At 35.6% G+C, this 22,276-nt stretch overlaps 1 protein-coding gene across 2 annotated transcripts; it reads left to right on the forward strand.

Annotated features, from left to right (window-relative positions):
• The first annotated feature begins 9 nt into the window (after positions 1-9).
• Positions 10-21,398, forward strand: si:ch211-195o20.7 (cytospin-A). Of its 2 annotated transcripts, none has more exons than XM_067367898.1 (12): positions 10-567; positions 2,912-2,973; positions 4,672-5,037; positions 6,162-6,235; positions 13,416-13,795; positions 15,421-15,502; positions 15,627-15,693; positions 15,830-15,908; positions 16,015-16,120; positions 18,078-18,194; positions 18,282-18,341; positions 18,826-21,398. In XM_067367898.1, exons 2-12 carry the CDS (start codon positions 2,934-2,936, stop codon positions 18,913-18,915), a joined length of 1,461 nt encoding a protein of 486 aa, XP_067223999.1. In that variant the 5' UTR covers positions 10-567; positions 2,912-2,933; the 3' UTR covers positions 18,916-21,398. The 2 variants fall into 2 exon arrangements, with proteins under 2 accessions (XP_067223999.1, XP_067223998.1); XM_067367897.1 differs by having other exon boundaries at positions 12-567; positions 15,418-15,502.
• Positions 21,399-22,276: the final 878 nt, after the last annotated feature.

The raw sequence follows: 22,276 nt of genomic DNA on the forward strand, positions 1-22,276 counted from the left end.
GCCACTGACTTTTATGGTCTAGTTTTTTTATTGTGACTTGTTGTGGCTCATTGCCTTTGCGTCTTTGCAGTATCAGTACAGTAGGTCGGATATGCTAAACAATCTTGTGTTGCTCAGTGCTCAAGGTAAGCCTTTAAATTAGGATCAAGTCAGAGGTTATGGTAAACTGACAGGCTGCCTATTCGTTAAGCTCTATAAATCACAACTCGGACTAAACATATACCCTTAATAATGCTGATGTTAATGAATGTTCTCGCACGTGACTCCTGAGAAGTACCTCAGTCACCTGAAGGGTGTTTACACGGGATGTTATTTGTGATGTGTCGCTCCTTCAAAGGCTCAGGACAGTAAATCATAATGCTTTAGATCTAGTTAGCGCTGTTTTGAGTAGTAGGCTACCGCTCAGTCCTCATGAGGGGGCAAAAGGACAGTTTTTAACCGGGATTCATAGTCACATCCTGCAGTGTGCTCCATGATCCGCTCTCGTCCGTGAAGAGGTGCGACTTCAGCAGCGACAACATGTGAAACTTCCAAGTCAGTCTTGGTGAACACGAGATCTTCAATGAGGTGTGTAAACAACAGAAACGATTCATTATACTTGTTTTATGCATTATACTTCACTATCGTATAGCTAGGTGTTTTTGTATGTTTTTTAATTTATATAAGAATGATTTGCGGTCCTTTTCTCCTATAGTGATGCTCTCTGTCCGTGTAACGTTAGTCATGTTATTTCCTTGTTTTATTATCTTTGTTTGAAGTCGTTATTATTAGGTATTATATTGGTTTAAAGTTGCTAGTTCATTAAACTTATTTAAAGTAGGAGAGACCGGAGAGTGTTGTAACACGGGCTGAGTTAACCGTTTTTAGCCTATTAGAAATGATCGAAATGGTAAACCGATGATTTATTAAACGTCTTCTTTCTCTTTTTGTATTAGACTACAACAATATTAATTAATTTGACTACAAAAATATTAGTCAATAAAAAATAATGTACGTTATTATTAGGCTATTATTATTTTTAGTAGCCTAGTATTAGCCTAGCTACTGTTAATAATGATTACAATTGTTATAATTTATGTTCCTATGTAAACAAAGTGGGCGCAACTTTATTTCCATGTATGTTTTGGTTGTCTCTGACTGCTAAGTTCAGAACCCTTCATTAAAATATGATTTATTTTTACTTGTTGAACATACAGTGGTGTAATAACATTGTTAGGTGTTGTTCATTAGAGACCAACATCAGTCCTGATATTACATGACGACCAAATAGAGTAGAAAACTCTATTGCATATATCTGAAAAACAAGTTTGTCAAGCCTAGTGTTCAAAACCACCTAAACCGAGACCAAGACCAAGACAAGTCGATACCGAGTCAAGGCCAGACTAGGACTCTTCAAATTCATCTGATAGATCCACATTTACTGCATAAAAAGTTAGTTAGTCTTAGTTTTAATCAATAATTACAATTAGAATAGTAAGACACTATATAGAGCTGTTACCAATCAATTGAAATCAAAATTAATCTTCAGAGGTGGAACAGAAGTTGCATCTGAATTCGTACAATTACAAATGCATAAATAATGTTGAGATTAATGTTTTAAAAATCTAATTTTGTTTATTGAACATTTGTAAAACATGTGATATTGCTTAATTATATCATATGTTAATATCAAGATCTTATACAAGACATATAACAAAATAATTGAAATTAGAAATAAGTTATTGATTGCATTTGAAGCAGGAAGTTTTACATCCAATCAAATTAATGATGATGTTAACAAAGAAATCAGACTTGTGGTCTTGACCGGTCTTGAAATAAATCCAGAGTCCTTTTAGTCTGAGATTAAGACAAGACCGAGTTTAAATGTGGCCGAGACCAAGACAAGACCAAGACATTCAAAAAATGGTCTTAAGACCAGTCTCGAGACTCGAGACACTAGTCAAGCCTATGTGTCTTATCTCTCCCACTCACTGGAACAAGTTTATGTTGTTCTCTAATCTATTTGCTCTATCTCAGTGTAAGTTTAGCAAGTGCTGTGCATGGGCCTTTTGCATTTTCATGCAAACTTTACCACAAACCTCATTCAAATTGCCCTACCAGTAGTTGGAGAGCTATCTGAATATCTCAGAGATGGAAGAGGAGTATAAGTGGAGATACTAGCGCACAATCTTGTTATATCTTTTGAGTTGATGCATGTGTCAGCACCACTGATATTTGGATATTGAATAAAGAATGCATGGGACGCATGTGTGTGAGAATTGGTGCTAAAGAAAAGGGTAACACTTTATTTTGATGGTCCACTTTAGATATTCTACTAACTGCAACTACATATCAACTACCAATCATTAGAGTATTGGTAAAGTGTCTGCTTAATGTCTGCTAACACTTCATTTTGATGCTCCCCAACAGACATTCTGACTAACTGCATCAGGGTTGCCAAGTCTGTCTCCAAGTTTTACCAAGGAATTGGGCTACTTTGTTGTCGCAAGTTGATTTTTCCCCTGCAGGTTAAAGGTTTATTTGACTGAAATGCTTGTATTGAGATATTTTTTAGCCATATTACATTCTATCAATGATACAGCTGTGCTAGCTGATGAGTTTTGTGAGGAAGGGCACTGGTATGCTTTATGAAAACAGACAGTGTTTATGATTTCTGTATAAAGGTTGAATTGTGTACTGTAAAATATCATATGTATTTTAGATATGGGAGTGGCATATTTTAAGTTTTGATATTAACCCAAACTGCTAACCTTAACCCAACGGTCTACAGTCTACTAATACTCTGAGTGTTAGTTGACATGTAGTTGCAAAGTTACTTATTGTTAGTAGAATGATAAAGTTGACCATCGAAATAAGTGTAACCAAGAAAATAAATGATTTGTATTAATTTTTTTTTTTACTCTTTCACTAGAGTGAAATAAGCTGTTGGTAACATGGGGAATAACTCTGGAAAAGAACGACATGGATCTTCAGGTAACTAGTTTTTGACAAACACACATACACAAATATTTGAATTGCCTGGTGTTTTATTGAGATCTGAACAATAACCCTCAATGACAGGGAGCTACAGAGGAATTTTTTCACAAGAGATAAAGTAACAGCAGAGACAGAGAGATATAGAAACAAAAAATTAAGGAATAAGGAAAAGAGTGTGTGTTTGTGTGTGAAGCATACAGGCATGTAACTGTCAGATATTGTAAAAGAAAGAACTGCAGGACAGTTATTAAATGTATTAGAGAGAGAGAGAAAGAGTCATTATTGGCATACTGTATTGTGCATTCTTCCCTATTATTGGTGGTGTCCAGAGCCCTCAGACTTACTGAATCAGCAAACCTTTCCCACCCAGGGAGACGAGAAAGGCTTCTTAATGAAGAACACCCACACACACTCACACACATTCAGTCTCATCTGCTCCTGTTGGTTTGTATTCAGAAAAAGCAAATTGTGAAACCTGCCTATTTTAGAAAACTAAAAATTTCTCTTGAATGATTACCCTCAAGACGTTCCAAAACTGTATTATTCACTTTTGGAGCACAAAAGAAGACATTTTGAATTGTGTGCTGGTTCCTCTAATAATAATGTACTGAGCTTTCAAGCTTCAAAAAGTAGCCTATGTAAAAGCTACATCAGAGGCGTTCACACATCAGAACGCGTTTTTCCATTCCAACGCGATACTTTTCATTTCTTTTTCTATGTAAACGCACTAGGCAGACGTGTTTGACCGGTGCTCTCGCGTCTTGCGTCTTTTGCAGCGTCTCACGTATGAAACTGCATTCTAAAAATGCGGCACTCAAGTTAAAATCTTTAAAAAACGCATTTCAAGACCTTGCGTTTTTTCCCCATTCCACTGTAGCGTCTTGCATTTTCAAAGCAAAAACATATTCTGTGTGAACGAGCCCTTAAAGTGTCATAAACCTATAGTCCATATGACTTGTGCACAAGTATTCTGAAGCTATACAATAAGAACTGACAAAAATTTGATATTTGCCAAAAAGTTTCTTTTTTTATTGCAACATAACAGGAATTAGATACAATGTTGTTGTTTCAAAAGTTGTTCAAAAGGATTTGTAAAGGATTATTATTGTTATTATTATTATTATTATTATTTGTATTTTATTTAATATTTAAAAATATATTTATTTCAAAAATTATTTTCTTGAATCTTTCTTTTAAAGGATCTTTAGATATTTTGTTAGAAAACAAGAACAAATGTGATTAGGAAAGCAGTGGTAGTACACTGTAAAAAATCAAAAGTTGAGAAAACTTAAAAGTTTAAGGCAACCAACTTCAGCAGTTTGAGTTTTCTCAACTTGTTGTATTTAGTTTATACAACAAAAAAGTTGAGAAAACTCAAAAAATCTACAAAAACGAGTTGAGAAAACTCAGAAATCTGCTTAAATTTTTAAGTTTCTCAACTTTTATTTTTTTTACAGTGTAGTGTCTAAATGGAGAGACAAAAAATCTGTACTTGGTAGTCAAATCTGTGCTGTATTTGATAGTCGCATAATTCTGTACCCAGGCAGTGTCTTCTAGTCCCCTAAAACCATGAATATTAACCACATGGAAATGAAGTTTCATTTCTGTGACAGACTAATCTACACACACAAGTTATGATGTCAGGTAATGTTTTATTTAAAGAGTTCTGAGAGCTCCTCCTCTGTCTCTCTACAGGCGCTGCCGTCGACACATATGAAACACCTCCCACCTCACCATATAGTCTTGTTTCTACTTTGTCACCAACCACTCAGCTGGTGTCCATTTCCAACTGCACAAGCACAGCCACCCCTGAAACAGCTCAAGATGCTCTCAGTCCACCACGCATCTCCACCAATCAGAATGATTCGCTGTTGGACATCAGGACAGGGCCTGCAAAAGATGCTGAGGAGGAACATGAGATAACACAAGCACCTAGTCTGGCGTCTCATTCGTCAGGCGTGTGTGTCAATGGAGACACAGAAGTGGATGCAGAACTCCTCCAGGAGTGTTTGAACACACTGCAGCTCAGCAACACTGAAGAATCTACACACATACTGAATGGTGAGTCAGACAGTCGATATGTCCTCTGATTCATTCATAAATTAGAGCATGCACATATTTAAATGAACGGCATACACTCGTAAACATGTTTAGGAAATGGTACGCGCACAGTATTGGGTTACTCTAAAAAAAGCAGTCAATTACTAGCTAGTAATTACATCTTTAACAGTGTAATTATATTACTGTACTATTGCTTTATTTAAAAAGTATTCCATTTCTTGTTACTAATTACTTTCTAAATACCATATCAACCTCGGACAGTTTAATAATGCAAGGATAGATATGAAACTGCCCTTTTAATTCTTTCAAATAACAAAAATTGCATAATGACCAAAGTATTTAAAGGGAGATGGTTAGATTAAAAACATACATTTTAACATTAGACGTTAAATTTGAATTTTTTAAATCCACTATTGTGTTATATAGAATTGTTCTATAGAAAAAATAATCCTGTAATCCCTTACATTATTCTTTTCTATGGAAAAGTAATTAAATTACAGTAATTAATTACTTAGTAATGCATTACACTCAACACTGTCCACATATAATGGTACATTCTCAATGTATTATATACAGTATATCTGTGGTTCTCATATGGTGTTGCTGGTATATTCTGATCATGAACAGCAAGGAGGATAAAAAATGCAAATAATAAAAGCAGATAAGCATGCATATTTATTATGGCTTGTTTTATACAAAAGAAGAGAATACATCAAATTTTAAAATCTTTTATTGTTGGCATATCACTTGGTCAAGAGGGACAGCTTACATGACATTCTTGAAAACCATGAACAAAACTAGTTTAGCCACAGACAGTGCATTAAATAATTAATTCACTTATTAATTCATTCATTGATTCATTTGCTTTTTGGGTTGCCATTTGATATCCAATGTAAAACCTCTTGAGAACCACTAATACTTAATTAATTAATTGTTTATTGAACATTTGTATCACTTTTATCATATTGCTTTAGCTGTGGTTTTATAAAAACAATAAGCTGTTTGAGGTGATTTTACTACTGCAGTAAACCTAAAGTGACACACTTCCTTTAGTGGGTTATTGCTTTATTGTGTGCTTAGAAAATACTTATATTATATATAATCCGATAAATATTGTTTTTCAGATCTGTTACAATGTTTTCTGGTGGAGAGGGAGAAGATGAAGGAGGAATTGAGAAGTTGCAAGGAAAAGATTCAGGTGAATCACACTTTCCTCTATTTGCACCATCCATGTACTCTCGGTTTGTGCTTGACACTTTGGTTTCTAAAATTCCCTCTTTTGAAGACAGGAAAATGCAACAGGAAGTAACATTGTTCCCAGAGGTGCAAGCCAGGGAGGGTTTGATAACAGCCTGTCAGCTTCAGCAAAGGCTTATGGGACATGCAATCCTACAAATGACTCCCTTCCTGTCATAGTTGAGAAATGGACATTGTTTTTGTCAGTGGTTTATTTTAGGGTTCTAACATGGGCCTAATCTGGTAGTCGCAAGAAAAAATCTGATAAAAATAAAATCTGTTTTTGACAGAAAAGAGGAGAGGAAGGCAGGGAGGGATAGAGAAGGGGGAAAAAAGAAAGAGAGGGACAGCAAAGGAAATTGTTGCATTTCTCTCAGACTAGCAGAGATTTCTGAATAGCATTGATCTAGAGTATTATAAAACAATATAAATTATATAACAAAATAAAGAGAATGTTTATTAGTTATAGCAACATTTAAAAACAGAACAATGCTCTGGTCACAAAGCAGCTATACAGGGTGTCAGGCCTGAAGAAGTAGGAGTGTTTGAGACACAGATGGAAACAGGGAGTGAACGGGACATAATGAGGGGGATGTGGGGAATTCTGCTTAGCTGCTGCAAGAACAAAACTTTTTTGTTTGGACCCTGTGATAGTAGAAGTCAGCAAGTAACGACTCACTGACCAAACAACAGAGTGAGTGTGTTCCTTCCCAGCCTTCTGTGAGTGCAGATATCTTTAAAATGCAAGTCAACTACTATGTGCACTTACATGCACTTCAGCTGGATTAAAGCAATAATTGGTCTTTGGTCATCAAGTCAAAATTGACTATTCTTTTCTTTTCTTCTTTTTTTTTTTTTAATGGAACAATGCAGTGTTTAAAGACCCCCTGTGGCGAAAATCAAGTTTTTAATGTTGTTTATATGTCTATCTGGTGTTTTTAACATGCTTTAAGACAAACCATGTGCAAATTCTTAAGTCAACACCATTACTGAGTATTTTCTATTTAAAACTGCAGTGAACCAAAGACAGTCTCAAACCCGCAGTTTGAAATCACTGGTGTTTCTGATGTCACATGCTACCTTGTAACCAATCATGTCAATGTGCCTGAAGGCTTTAGCATATCATTAACTGATCGCTCAAGAGTCTCAAAAAAAGTTTATCTCTGTATATTTTTCTGTTGATATGAAAAATCGGGTAGATTTAGCAATATGGGGGGTGTATGATGTATATTACTATATTCTGATGATCTATATGCCTTTCTCCACTGACGTTCGGAGTTGTTCAAAGCATTTCTAAGGATACTGATTGTTAGAAGGCAGCTGTCTGACTCGTGAATGTGAACATGGTTTGTGTAACATTAGCAATACATTATTAGCTGTAACATAGTCAAGCAAAACACTAATCATATTAATTACCTTTATTTGTCCGACTTTGTAAAAAGCGATAACAATGTGCAGCGTTTACCTCAGTAAGTTGACCGAGCGGATCTCATCTGAGCTCGTGCAAGTGAGTGGAGGCGGGGCTAATTATCATATTCATAGATCCGTGTATATTAAATGAGGCAAGGGTGTAGAGTTACATTCAAGCTATTCTAAGGCATTAAGAATTTTTTTCACATGAAAAAAAAAAAAATGTTTTAATATGTAATTTTGGTGATTAAAGATGAGTTTTAAAGGATAAAATTATTTACCACAGGGGGACTTTAATATAAGTGATTTATCCGTGTACAACATTATTTTTTTAATTAATGTGCCGTCATAATCTTAAATCAAAAACATTAAACATGAATTCCCCTCCCCCTTGGAAAGACCCCTTGATGCGCATCGACACGAGGGCGGGACAATACGCTATCCGCTCCAGGAACCTGTCACTCACATAAGATTGCAGCAATTATCCAACCAACGATCCAATAAATTCCCACTTTAAATTAAAAAAAAATATTTTTCTAGAAGCCGCTTCACTCTGATACATGACACAATAAGGAAGAAAAGTCGGTCGCAATTTTCTGTTAATTTTTACTTTAAAATGTCATATTGATGCTTCAGTCAGAAATCATAGTTTTTGCAAAGTTTCTTCAAAGTTCTCCCGAAGAAAGTTTTTATAACGTTTTAACAGACCTTAATGCAACTGTAGTTTGATTTTGTCCATCATGTGTACACATTTATCATGCTACAATTAGCCTCTGCGTTGTGCGCTTGCTCCGATAAACAGAGCTGACGACAAGCAATATGTATTAATTCCTTCAAATATTTGGATAAGCACTGTCATGTACTTAGACATATGAAGACTGTATCTCGACTACGTAAAAAGCGGTGTACCTCATAACTGTGCATGTAAACATACTCAGTGACTTTCTTGCACATTACCACACAACTTTCATATTCACTCATGAGATCTATGAGTCACTCTTTGTAATATTCCCAGTTGCATTTTGACCCGAATCTCTCACACAATGTGAACAAGCTCTCTCTCGCCCCGCTGGACATTGCTAAAATGTAACATTTCGTGTGCTAACAATGACTGTACTCACAGAACATAAAATCTGTTATGGGTGTGTGTGTGTGTTTGATGAGTGGTGGTGGGTTGCTCCATCCACGGTTTTTGTTTCGCTCTTACACACATACACACGTTATGAACATAAGAAGCTGGCGGATCAGTTCCAGATGGACTGCTCTGAATGCTGGAGTCACACACTGGATTTGGGTTTGGCTGGAAAAAGCTTTACACAGTGTATTAGGCCATTGTGTCAGACGCACTTGTCTGTGGGCACTTTTCTGTGTGTGTAGTAGTGTGCAAAGAAAGAGTGTAGTGATTATGTAGTGAAAGGGGTTGTCAAGTATATGGTGAGAGAGTCACACTCTACCCACCCCCACACACACTGTGCAAAGCCCCCAAAAAAGAGAAACAACTTCTTATCATCTGAGATGGGTGTGGTACTTCCTTAGAAATCCCTCTGAGTCAATGAGCTGATGTCTAAAACATCACCACTTTTCAGAGAGAGAGGTGGGGTCATTTTCTGTCCTGTCGGGATGCCTGGAAAGCGATGAGTGTGAACAGAAAGAGAAAGACAGAATTTAATGACTTTAACAAGGTTGGGTGATTGCCAACATGTGTTAATGTGGTTTCACTCAGTTATCCATCAATAAAATGAAGTGTCCTTTTGGGCCAATTGCTTCAGGATTTAAACAGGCTAATAGGAAAAGGGAAAATGCATGAAAATCTCTCTTGTAACAGAAAATTCTTATGAACTCATTGAGGACTTTTTTTCTTAAATGTTTAGTTCACCCACAAATGAAAATTCTGTCATTAATTACTCACCCTCATGTTGTTCCACACCCTTAAGACCTTCGTTCATCTTCAGAACACGAATTAAGATATTTTTGATGAAATCCAAAGGCTCAGTGAGGCCTGCATTTCCAGCAAGATCATTTCCTTTTTCAATGCCCAGAAAGGTACTAAAAACATATTTAAAACAGTTCATGTGACTACAGTGGTTTTTGCGTGCCAGAAAAAACTAAATAACGACTTTATTCAACAATATCTAGCGATGGGAGATTTCAACACACTGCTTCATGAAGCTTCAAAGCTTTACAAATCTTTTGTTTCGAATCAGTGGTTCGGAACGCTAAAATCACGTGATTTCAGTAAACGAGGCTTCGTTACGTCAAAAGTGTTTCAAAATTTCAATAGTTCACATGACTTTGGCAGTTTGATATATGCTCAGAACCACTGATTCGAAACAAAAGATTTGTAAAGCTTTGAAGCTTCATGAAGCAGTGTTTTTTTTTTTTTGTTTTGTTTTTTTTGCCGCACAAAAAGGTATTCCCGTTGCTTTATAATATTAAGGTTGAACCACTGTAGTCACATGAACTGTTTTAAATATGTTTTTAATACCTTTCTGGGCATTAAAAAAGGAAATGATCTTGCTGTCAACGCAGGCCTCACTGAGCCTTTGGATTTTATCAAAAACATCTTCATTTGTGTTCCGAGGATTAACAAATGTCTTACTGGTGAACGACATGAGAGTAATTAATGACAGAATTTTCATTTTTGGGTAAACTAATCCTTTATTTATCACTTGTGTTTTGTTTTGTTTTGTTTTTCTTTAAGGCTACACAACACAACTTTTGCCCAGATTTTTGCCATGATTTGCCATGAAAAGCTGCTAAGTGTCAGAAGCAGTCTGCAGATTTTGGCCAGTTGGAGTTGACAGATTTCACAGAAAATTGCATAGTGTATGATGGGCACAGACTCTTTTTAGCTTCAGATTCTGATTTCATCCAGTCGGAGAATATCATGTTTTATATTTTGAGTTAATTTTAGAACACATATTGTTTTTTTTATTTGTCACGCATCTCCTAGCAACGAGGTACATATTCTGTGTTTGTTGCGTTCAGAAGCACTGAAAAGTCTGATGAAGTGTGTGATCCTCGGTCGTTTAGTAAATGATGCCTAGTGTTTTAAATTCTGTTCAGATATTAAAAGTCATGTAGTGTGTTCCAGCCTTAAGTGGATCTCAATATTGGTTTGAAAATGTAACATTAATAAGTTATATTACAGATTTAAAAAAAAAAAAAAACAATACTTGTAGTGCATAAAATACTTGTTTGCACAATTGAGTATATTCTCAAGGTTTCACAAAGTGTGCAGTCAACAATTGGCAATTTTGCTTTGCCAAATTTTTTAAAGGGGTTTATTGATAAAAAGGAAAAGCACAGAAATACACTCCAATGCCTGTGTTTCAATATCAGATAGACTCTTATGTGTGCGTCAGAGAAAGTTTTGCTGTAATCAGCTCCAGCTGGGGTCTGGAGGCCTCAGTGTGATGAAGAGGGTCCTGAGACTTTCCCTGCTCTCTCTTTCCTCCTACTCTAATTCCATCCTCCTTCAGTGTTATTTGTTTAATCGCAGCTGGGGTCTTCAACCTTTTTCAGGCTAAGGAACTAACAACTGACCTATACTAACATACATAGTGTCATAATGTATTTACATATTTTGTTATGATGCTTACATTGCAATTCCATTAAAATAATCATTATAGAAGTCAGAGTCATGTAATTGAATAAGTTCGGTTGAAGTTAACATACTGTACTAGTATTTTTGTTTAATGCATTTTCTTTTCTTTTTCCCCACAAAAATTAGCTTGACAATTGGCAGACTTCCAGTTGGTCTCGTGTATCTTTTCTCAAAGTTTTTTACATAGTTGTTTCCACCCTTTCATCTTAATAACTCGGTAACACTTTACAATAAGGTTCAATAGTTAACTACATTATTTAACATGAACTAATTAATGAACTGCACTTCTACAACATTTATTAATCTTTGTTAATGTTCATTTCAACATTTACTTATACATTATTAAAATCTTGTTAACATTAGTTAATGCACTGTGAACTAACATGAACAAGTCAGTAGTTTGTTTTCATTTAAGTCATTTTCCTCTCTGGCGGAATCAAGACAGTTTCAATCAGTTATAAAAAGAGAAAGACAAGAAATGAAAGTGATCATGAAAGAATACAAAGTTCTGTCATGAAACTCTAAATGCGCAGGCTAATAGGTTCTTTAACTCTCCTGCTTGTAATCATATCATTATCTATAGGACACAGATGATTGGTTAGCAATTGATAGCAATAATCAACAGCAGCAATAAAATCAGCAGCGTAGCAGATCTATTCCACCAAGACCAAACATATCAACATTGTCATAGCCATTACCATGCCCAACACTTTGAGAGTTGTCATGACAGAAATAGATTTAGATTGTGATTATTAAATTATGTTGTGTATCTTACATTTGTGTTATCATGCCTGGAAATCACTCTTGTATTTCTTGATAACTTGCTATTGAGCAATCACTTTATTGCCAGAACATGCTCAGGACTGCAAGCGAAGTAAGATTCCTCTGTGTGTGTGTGTGTGTGTGTGTGTGTGTGTGTGTGTGTGTGTGTGTGTGTGTGTGTGTGTGTGTGTGTGTGTGTGTGTGTGTGTGTGTGTGTGTGTGTGTGTGTGTGTGTGTGTGTGTGTGAGTGTGTGAGTAAATATGACACGGCTCAGGACCACTGCATGTAAACAGTACAGGATACATTTTTTACCTTTGAAGTTAGACATGTTGCTGATCTTGCTGAGACGTGCAGTACCATCTCAAATTCCTCAAAAGAGGCAAATGAAGTTTAATGTAAGCATATTGTGTGTGAGTGTGTGTTTAGCAAACAGTGAGAGGTGGACAGCAGCACAGTATGATCACCACAGCAGTGAGATTCACAACAAACCTTCTGACCTCACAGACTCACAGCTGAATTACAACTCTATCCAAGAGGAAAACATTCATATCCTTAGTCTACTGCTCTGCTTTCAAAGACCAGTCGTCCTAGTGTATATTTTAATATTTATATATAATTCAATGTTATATTTTCTATTTTATCATACAGTATTTTAATTATCAGTCTCTATCTCTCTCTCTATATATATATATTAATTATACACACACACTATATTGCCAAAAGTTTTGGGACGCCTGCCTTTACTTGCACATGAACTTTAATGACATCCCATTCTTAATCTGTAGTGTTTAATATGGAGCTGGCCCACCCTTTGCAGCTATAACAGCCTCAACTCTTCTGGGAAGGCTTTCCACAAGGTTTAGGAGTGTGTTTATGGGAATTTTTGACCATTCTTCTAGAAGCGCATTTGTGAAATCAGGCAGTGATGTTGGGGAGAAGGCCTGGCTCACAGTCTCCGCTCTAATTCATCCCAAAGATGTTCTATCGGGTTAAGGTCAGGACTCTGTGCAGGCCGAATGGACATATTGCACAGGTGGCAACCTATCACAATACCACGCTTGAATTCACTGAGCTCCTGAGAACGACCCATTCTTTTACAAATGTTTGTAGAAGCAGTCTGCATGCCTAGGTGCTTGATTTTGTACACCTGTGGCAATGGAAGTGGCCCAATACTTTTGGCAATATAGTGTGTATATATATTTGTGTGTGTGTGTACTGGTTTGACCTACATGTGTGCATGTAATTAAATTATTTAATAATAAAAAATCCATAATATAGTAATAAATATATTATATAAATATATGTATATAACATACCATACCTATATTAATATGACTCTATCACTGTTTACTCCTTTTGTAGGCAGAACGTGAGGAGTGGCAGCAATTCCAGGCTGACCTGAAGGTGGCGCTAGTGGTTTCAGACAGACTGAGGGCAGAATCTGAGGAAGAGCTAAGTTCTTTAAGAGCAGCAATGCAGGACATGGGCACACAGCTATCCGATGCCTTACAGGGTCGCCGGGAGGTCGAAGGTCAATTGGAGAGCCTCAAAGTTGAACTGGAGCAGAGCAAGCAGAAATTAAAGCAGGTCACAGGCAACCACCAGGCGATGCCGGCACTGAAGGGCCTAGAGAAACAAGTGGAGGGTTATAAGAAGAGCACTGGACCCAAAGAGCATCTGTGGACAGATGAGATAAAGGGAAAAAGAGAAATGCACATCTCTGATACTACAGAGAGGTCAAGGTGAGTACTATCCAAGTTTCCATTTTTTCAAAAATTTGAAATAAATGGATCTTAAACATACATAGGCTCAAATTTTGAGATCATGGAAATGTGACCTGACCTTCATTCATCTTCGGAACACAAATTAAGATATTTTTGATGAAATATGTGAGCTATCTGGCTTCTGATAGACTGCAACACAATTACCACTTTCAGGGCCCAGAAAGGTAGTAAAGACATTGTTAAAATAGTCTATGTGACTACAGTGGTTCAACCTTAATGTTATGAAGCAACGAGAATAATGTTTGTGTGCAAAAGACAAACAAAAAATGACATTATTCAACAATTTCGTCTCTTCCATGCCAGTCTCCTACACAGTTGACATTGTACACACAGTGCAGCGCATTCGGGTTCTTCGTCAGAACACCGACCCATTATTATTTTTACAAGGTTGAACCACTGTAGTCACATGGACTATTTTAACGATGTCTTTAGTACTCTTCTGGGCCTTAAAGGTGATAATAATGTTGCAGTCTTTTGGAGGCCAGATAGCTCATGGATTTAATCAAAAATACCTTAATTTGTGTTCCGAAGATGAACTTACGAAGGTTTTACCGGTTTGGAGCGACATGAGGGTGAGTAATTAATGACAGAATTTTCATTTTTGGGTGCGCTAACCCTTTAATTTCAACATATCTTTTAGCTGCTTTTCCTCTATATATAAATTAGTGCTGGTTTTGTGTTCCGGTTGTGAATGACTGGTTGCATCCGAAATCGCATACTTCCCTACTATATAGTATGTGAAAAACAATATGTGACAAAAGAAGTATGTCCGAATTCATGTTACTCATAAAAGAGTAGGCTAAAAGAACCCAGATGACGTACTTCTTCTAGCGAGATTCTGAAGTGTGCATATGATGGACACTTTACTATCCCATGAGGCAACGGGATAGGATTTGTGAATGGCAGTGATGTGACCTAAGTCCCTTTCAAGGACCATTCCAACTGACGCTGTGATAAAGGCAACATGGCTAATGAAGTACTTCCGTATTACATTCATTTACTTATATATTTACTTATTCAAAGGACCTACTCAAGAGAGTATGTGATTTCGGATGCAGCCCATGTGTTTTTGAAAGAATCTGTTGAGTGAATGATTGAAAGGAAGCTCACTCATTGCCACCTACTGATTAAATGATGTAACAGTCACATAACAAATCAGGATCTGACCGTTTTGTTGGTGATCTGAATCAAAAGATTCAAGAAAATTTCAAAATGAATCAAAAGCCTCGATTTTAGCTCTTCAGGCTTTTCTCAGACATGTAGTAGTTTGGAAATCGAGGTGCGTGGATTTGTCTCGTCTGAACGTGTTAGAATGGAGTCGAGTCCCCTGAGTGGAATTGATTCTCACCTTTGGAATCTACAGTACTCTTGATTCCCAACTGAATCAAATAATCAGTTCCGATTCAGTGTGATTCAAGCTTGTCTGAGTTCCATCAAGAAATCACTGTGAATCAGTGCACAGTTCTGCAGACATATCTGATGAGAGAGCATTGTTTGGCGATTCTAAATGATTCATTGTTTCCAGCCCACAGTCTGTCAAAGACTGTGTTACATTCATGGATCATTCCATCATTTTTCAGAAGTCTGTGCAGACTGCCCTCCAATTACCCTGATGTCGTTGTAAATGGTACTTCCCAACCCTCCGTTGCTATGACAACAGAATCTGTGAGTAGAAAAAGTAAAACATATTATATATATGTATATATATATATTATATATATATTTCTGCTATTTTTAATGTATCTGAAATATTTAACAAAAATCGGTTAACAGTGCCTAATAATTTTAGACTCCTCAGAGCAAGACTCAAGCAGTAAGTTTAGAGCAGCAGAACAACAGGACCAGCTACATTAAAGGTATGCAAACAGGGGTTTCATTTGCACAATATCCTGATGATTGGGTTTCATTGAATATTTCTACTTTTGCCGGCATACCAGACTCATACGGACACAAATGATTTATTCTGAGTGCGTGTCTGTGCATGTCTAACAGATAAGAAAGTGGAGAATTCAAACCCACAAACATGCAGCTCGTCGGGTTTAGATGTGACAAATAAGATCAACAGGACAAGGTGAATCAAACACCATTACCTCTTTTTCCGTTACCATTCGTTCATGAGAAACACTGGAATGATAGTCAAAGAATAGAGAACTGACATCCATCTCCTTTCCCATCAGGACACAGGAGGATTTCCCATCAGGACTCAGGTCGCTGAGGCTTCATGGAGGTTCCAGGCGGAACTCCCTGCTTCGCTGGTGTCAAGGCAGAACTCAGGGATACAAGGTACTGAAGTGAACCAAACTAAACGAAATAGCTGACAGATCAAACTTGGCAGTCGGCCACACACCTCCTTGTCTCAGCCTTAGACAGCACGGACCACCCACAGTGCTTTCACTGACCGTCTGATGCACATTGTACACACAACTGAAAAGCACTTTCTCAATTTGGAAAGCTCTTGTCAGACTCACATGGGTCTTTATCAGTCTGGCTGCAAAAAGAAGCCTTGGAAGTCATGTTTACAAGTTACTGGGTTGAAACAACGAACGCTATTAAGAATAAAATTGTCACTGGATTTCCTAAAGCGCTATTTTGCTTTTGTTTGGGGCTCTTAATAGCAAGAAATTAAAGGGTTAGCTCACCCAAAAATGAAATTTCTGTCATTAAGTACTCGCTCTCATGTCATTCCAAACCTGTTAGTCCTTCGTTCATCTTCAGAACACAAATTAAGATATTTTTGATGAAATCTTGATGAAAAGGTTTTTTTTAATCTCCCATAGAAAGCAATGAAATTACCATCATTCAAGGTACAGAAAGGTTGTAAAGACATTGTTAAAATAGTCCACGTGACTACAGTGGTTCAACCTTTACAATATGAAGCGTCTCGAATACTTTTTGTGCGCAAAAACAAAACAAAAATAACGACTTTATTCAACAAATGCATCTCTCCCGTCATTCTCCGTCGCTGTTTCCGTTCAGTGCTTCCAGGTTCTACGTCAGAACGCAGACTCAGTAAGGCTGAACCACTGTAGTCACGTTGACTATTTTAACGATGTCTTTACTACTTCTTTGGACCTTGATTGATGGTAATTACATTGCTTTCCATGGGACATAAACAAAAAAAAAACTCTTGGATTTCATCAAAAAAATCTTAATTTGTGTTCTGAAGAGGAACGAAGGTCTTATGGGTTTGGACTGACATGAGGATGAGTACTTAATGCAGAAATTTCATTTTTGAGTGAACTAACTCTTTACATTTATTCAGCAAAAATAATATATTTATATTTAAATGATTATATATAGCAAGGATGCATTGAATTGATCAAAAGTTACAGTAAAGACATTTATAATGTTACAAAAGTGTTCTATTTAAAATAAATGGTTTTGCCATCACAGAAATAAATTACATTTTAAAATAAAATAGAAAACAGTTATTTTGAATTGCTTTCTATTTTATAATAATATTTCAATATTGCTGTTTTTCTTGTATTTTTGTTAAAATACATCCTTGGTGAGCATAAGAGACTTATTTCAAAAACATTTTTGAACTGTAGCATATTTGTATATTCTGCCATCTTTTTTAATTTTATCACAGAGTGTGTTCATATTTGCTTCTATTGATCTTGTTTTTGTTTTGTTTTTGTCTGTTCAGTACAACCATTCATAAATTATTTAAATATGAAATGAAATGAAAAATGTTTATTTCGGTTGCATAACATATGAATGTATGATTTACTTACATAAGCATAAAAATGTAAACAGAATCAACCGAAAAGGTGTAGGCCGAACCCATGGCTTATTACACCTATACCCTTATTACAGCGTCACATACACTCCAACTGATATTAAATGTGCAATTCCATCATTACAATTTACAAAAAATTTTACACATAACAATACACAACTTAAGCTTCCATCTTATAATTCATATATATTTTGGATTTGAAATTTTTTTAAACTGAAAAATAGAGTAACTTCTCTTATGTTCGTCAGTTAGACCGTCCACAAATCATCATCATATTAGCATGATTTTCTATGCAGATATATTATTATGAGATAAACTATAAAAACCAAACAGCATGTAAAGACAAAACTAACTGTGGTTCGTCACTTTATAAATCAGTCACCCAGTCTCTTCCCGTCTAAGTGGGTGGTCCTTGTCCAATAAAAAGCTGCAATAAAATTGGACTAATGTAGAATATCTGTCTCTCTATTGTTCTCCTGCCTCCTGTCTTTCCTGCAGAATATTGAGATCACTAATTTCAGCAGTTGCTGGGTGGACGGTTTGGCCTTTTGTGCGATTTACCACAGTTACCTCCCCTCTCACATACCATTTAACAAACTCAGTCCAGAGAACAAGGTAATAAACACATCTTACACATGCTTGCATGCAAACAAATTAACATAAGGGTTGTTATCATGATGTTGATCTTGGTTTTATCCATAGAAAGAGAATCTCACTCTAGCATTCCAGACTGGAGAAGGTTTTGGAATCTCTGCATCACTGGTGAGATGATTGAGTTTTTTCTAAGCAGTTGTATTTAATTTCATAACTCAATCCTATAATTACTCCACCCTGATTCATCCACCAAAACTAATAAGCCAGTGCACAATTAATAAGTTCCAGCTTGAATCGTTCTGTCAGATATTGGTACTGACTTCAGAATATGCAAGACATGAGAATGAAAAACATGACAGGCCAAACATGAAAATGGCTCAGTCATGAATGAATAGACATGAGAAAAATTTAGATATGATTGATTAGATATGTAATTGACTCAGAAATGAATAGTTGAACATGATAATTACTCAGAGATGATTGACTGGTTATGTAAATGCCTCAGACATGAATGTATTAACAATCATGATTGGCCAGATTCAAAAAAATGACTCAAACATGATTCATGGAGAAAAAAAAAAAAAAACATGAATATTAGTATGATTTTGTGTGGTCGTTCATTTGTGACTACTGTTTCATTGTGGTTCCTCAGACGGTGGAGGAGATGCTAAAAGATGATGCACCGGACTGGCACAGAGTTCTGGAATACGTAGAGTGCATCTACCGACATTTTGAGATGTGAGACTCTGGATATATACAGATCATTTGCACAGTGATCACGAATGCTTTCAGAATTTCACCACAACAACAATACGGCCTCGGAGGGGAGCACACAACTTTGAACAACATTAAAGTGGACCTTAAAGTTCATCTTTAGCTGCTGGTTTGTATTTGAGACTCTAGATAAGAAAGTTTGGCTGGTTAGCATGGCCTGCTAACTCTGCCATGTATTCTGACTTATTGCAAGCAACAAATGAATTGCTTGTTTCATCATATAATACTGAAGTGCTCTTAAAAGTGTCATATGAACTTAAAGTCGGCATTAAACAGAGGTTGCAATAGTCTTTTCTTCTCTATTGTGACGTATTACAGTGAAACGTCTTCTCGAACAAGAAAAAATGTAGGGCGGGACTTTTATTTTGTTCATCGGAAAATGATTGGATCATTGTGGTTTGCTATCGCTGTAATCTCATGTGCCAGAAAACATCATCACAAAAAGAGATGTCACTGCAAGTGTGAGGACTTGAGAGGAAGTCATTGTGATTAAAGATTATGAGGGCACATGTATTCAAAAAAAATATAAAAATCTGATGTGCACGGATAAGTCATTATAATAAATACTGCAATATTCCATGAAAATACAAGAATTGTCTAATTTGATTTCATGGTGACTGTGTGCTTTCTTGTTGTGCCATTTAAGTGTTAGTTCACCCAAAAAATGAAAATTCTGTCATTAATTATTCACCCTCATGTCCTTCCACACCAGTAAGACCTTCATTCATCTTCAGAACACAAATTAAGATATTTTTGATGAAATCCGATGGCTCAGTGAGACATCCATTGACAGCAAGATAATTTACACTTTCAGATGCCCAGAAAGCTACTAAAGACGTATTTAAAACACTTTATGTGAGTAAAGTGGTTTAACCTTAATATTATAAAGCGACAAGAATGCGGCAAAAAAAAACAATATCTAGTGATGGCCGATTTCAAAAGCTTTACGCATCTTATGTTTCGAATCAGTGGTTCGGATTGCAAAGTCACGTGATTTCAGTAAACGAGGCTTCATTACATCATAAGTGTTTCGGAATTTTAATAGTTCACGTGACTTTGGCAGTTTGATACACGATACTACGGAAGAGGATTAGGGCCAAGCAATAATAAAAAAAACCATCTTGAGATTAAAGTTGTTAAATTTAGAGAAAAAACTTGTTGAATTTCTAGAAAAAAGTTTAGATAAAATGTTGAGAATAAAGTTGTTAAATTTCGAGAAAAAAAAAACGTTAAATTACAAGAAAAAAGTCAAGATAAAATGTTGAGAATAAACTTGTTAAATTTCGAGAAAAAAGTCGAGATAAAATGTTGAGAATAAACTCGTTAAATTATGAGAAAAAAGTCATTAAATTACAAAAACAAATTTTTTTCTCGTAATTTAATGAGTTTATTCTCAACACTTTATTTCAACTTTTTTCTCAAAATTTAACAAGTTTTTGGCCCTAATCCTCTTCCGTACGATACAAACTGCTGTCAATGGAGGCCTCACTGAGCCACCGGATTTCATCAAAAAATATCTTAATTTGTGTTCTGAAGATGAATGAAGGTCTTTTGGGTGTGGAACGACATGAGGGTGAGTAATTAATGACACAATTTTAATTTGTGGGTGAACTAACCCTTTAAGCACTCAGCATTTGTGGTAAAAAGGAAACAAGCAGGTTGCCTACTTCTAGTGTTCCTGCATTCGTCCCTCCGAGATGAACTGGAATGCTATTTGATGTTCGGATAATAGACCTCCTGAGCAATTCCTAAAGAAGAGCGAGTGTGTACAGGAGTTGTGAGTTTGATAAGGAGTGTCCTGTTTTTATTATTGCTGCTTTCTGCCCTCTGTTGGTTTTAATGTGGAATTGCAGGATTCATTGTCAGTTTGCTCTTCTTTTATTATTATTATTATTATTATTCAGATACAGTACGACATGGACCACTACTTTGTAAATCTCAAATCACAGAAATCATTACCCCTGTATGTGTGACATGTTTTATTCGCTGTTAAAAGTCTGATTAAGGAGCAGAGCTGATTCATTCAGCAGCTGTAATGTCATCCTGTTCTGAGACCCAAAACCATCACTGATACTCTGACAGATATTAGCGTTTTGTAGATATTAAAGGAGAGTGATATTCCAAAGACAAACATTAATAAATAAATGTTTTTATTTATACTGATTTGTTCTGTTTTTACTTGCTGCTTATTCAGACGTGTAATATTCATTAACCAAGGAGTTTTTTTTTTATTTTATTAATGCCAAGGTATCAAAAATACAAGTACATAGCAAAAGTTACACTGAAATGATTATAAAAGCAAAGCATCATCTATACATACACGTTTCGTATAGCCTATTCCTATAATAAAAAGAAAAACAACTGAAAATTATAATGAAATAAAAAAGTTGAAACAAGTTTATTGTCTTAAGTGCTTTAAGATTCTTAGATGATGAAATATTTTGGATGTACTGTTGGACCTTTCTTCTAAAAAATATGAATAAAAGAGGGGTGAGGCATGGCAAAACTTGAGAGTGAGTTTGTGTAAGTATGTGAAGGGAAAATGTGGGAATAATAGGATGTCTATTCCTTAATTTAAGTGTAAGTGAAAGGGACGTTTAGCTTCACTTTACAGATTCAACAGGCTGCTCGAAATTATTTTAGAAATATACACCAACATTATTCTTTTCAGTATTTTCTCCAATCTCTCTGGCACTCTTAGAAATGCATTCCTACTACTTATATTAATATTCCTATATGCATTTATTTAGTTCATTAGTCTTTTATGGATACAGAAGTGACTCTTCCTGTTTTGAAATAAACGAATAAACCAGCTGACTGACATATGATCATTGTTTTTGACTACTTAATTCTACAGGATGAAAGTTGTGTGCGTAAGGGAAAATAATTCTCCTATGAGGAAACAACTTTTTCATAATAAAAGTCATTGTGAGAACGCTTGCTTAATCTAGGCGGTGGATATTTTGTGTTGGTATTGTAAACCGAAAGGACTTCCTTTTGCCTTCTAAAGTCTATTTCTTCTGTTTTATTATTTGTACTTTTTTTATCTATCTAATTTATTTTCCCTCTTTTTTTTTAACTTGAAATGTTCTACAAAAAAAATGCAAAAAATAAATCAATAAAAACAATAAAAAGGAAAAATGTGTCACAACAGTAAACTAAGGAATACATTATGTTTTTTCACACTGTGGCTTCCATCATGATACTTTACATATATATACACTATATATACATTACTGTTCAAAAGTTTGCATAAACATATATATATATATATATATATATATATATATATATATATATATATATATATACTATTACTATTTATATTG

Source organism: Chanodichthys erythropterus, chromosome 18 (assembly GCF_024489055.1).
Source record: "Chanodichthys erythropterus isolate Z2021 chromosome 18, ASM2448905v1, whole genome shotgun sequence".
NCBI classification, from domain to species: domain Eukaryota; kingdom Metazoa; phylum Chordata; class Actinopteri; order Cypriniformes; family Xenocyprididae; genus Chanodichthys; species Chanodichthys erythropterus.

Excerpts from the sequence above, each read along its gene's own strand:
- si:ch211-195o20.7 (XM_067367897.1), top strand. The coding sequence starts at position 2,934 with ATGGGGAATAACTCTGGAAAAGAACGACATGGATCTTCAG. Across the intron at positions 5,038-6,161 it reads ATCTACACACATACTGAATG|ATCTGTTACAATGTTTTCTG; the intron begins GTGAGTCAGACA and ends ATTGTTTTTCAG. Across the intron at positions 6,236-13,415 it reads GTTGCAAGGAAAAGATTCAG|GCAGAACGTGAGGAGTGGCA; the intron begins GTGAATCACACT and ends CTCCTTTTGTAG.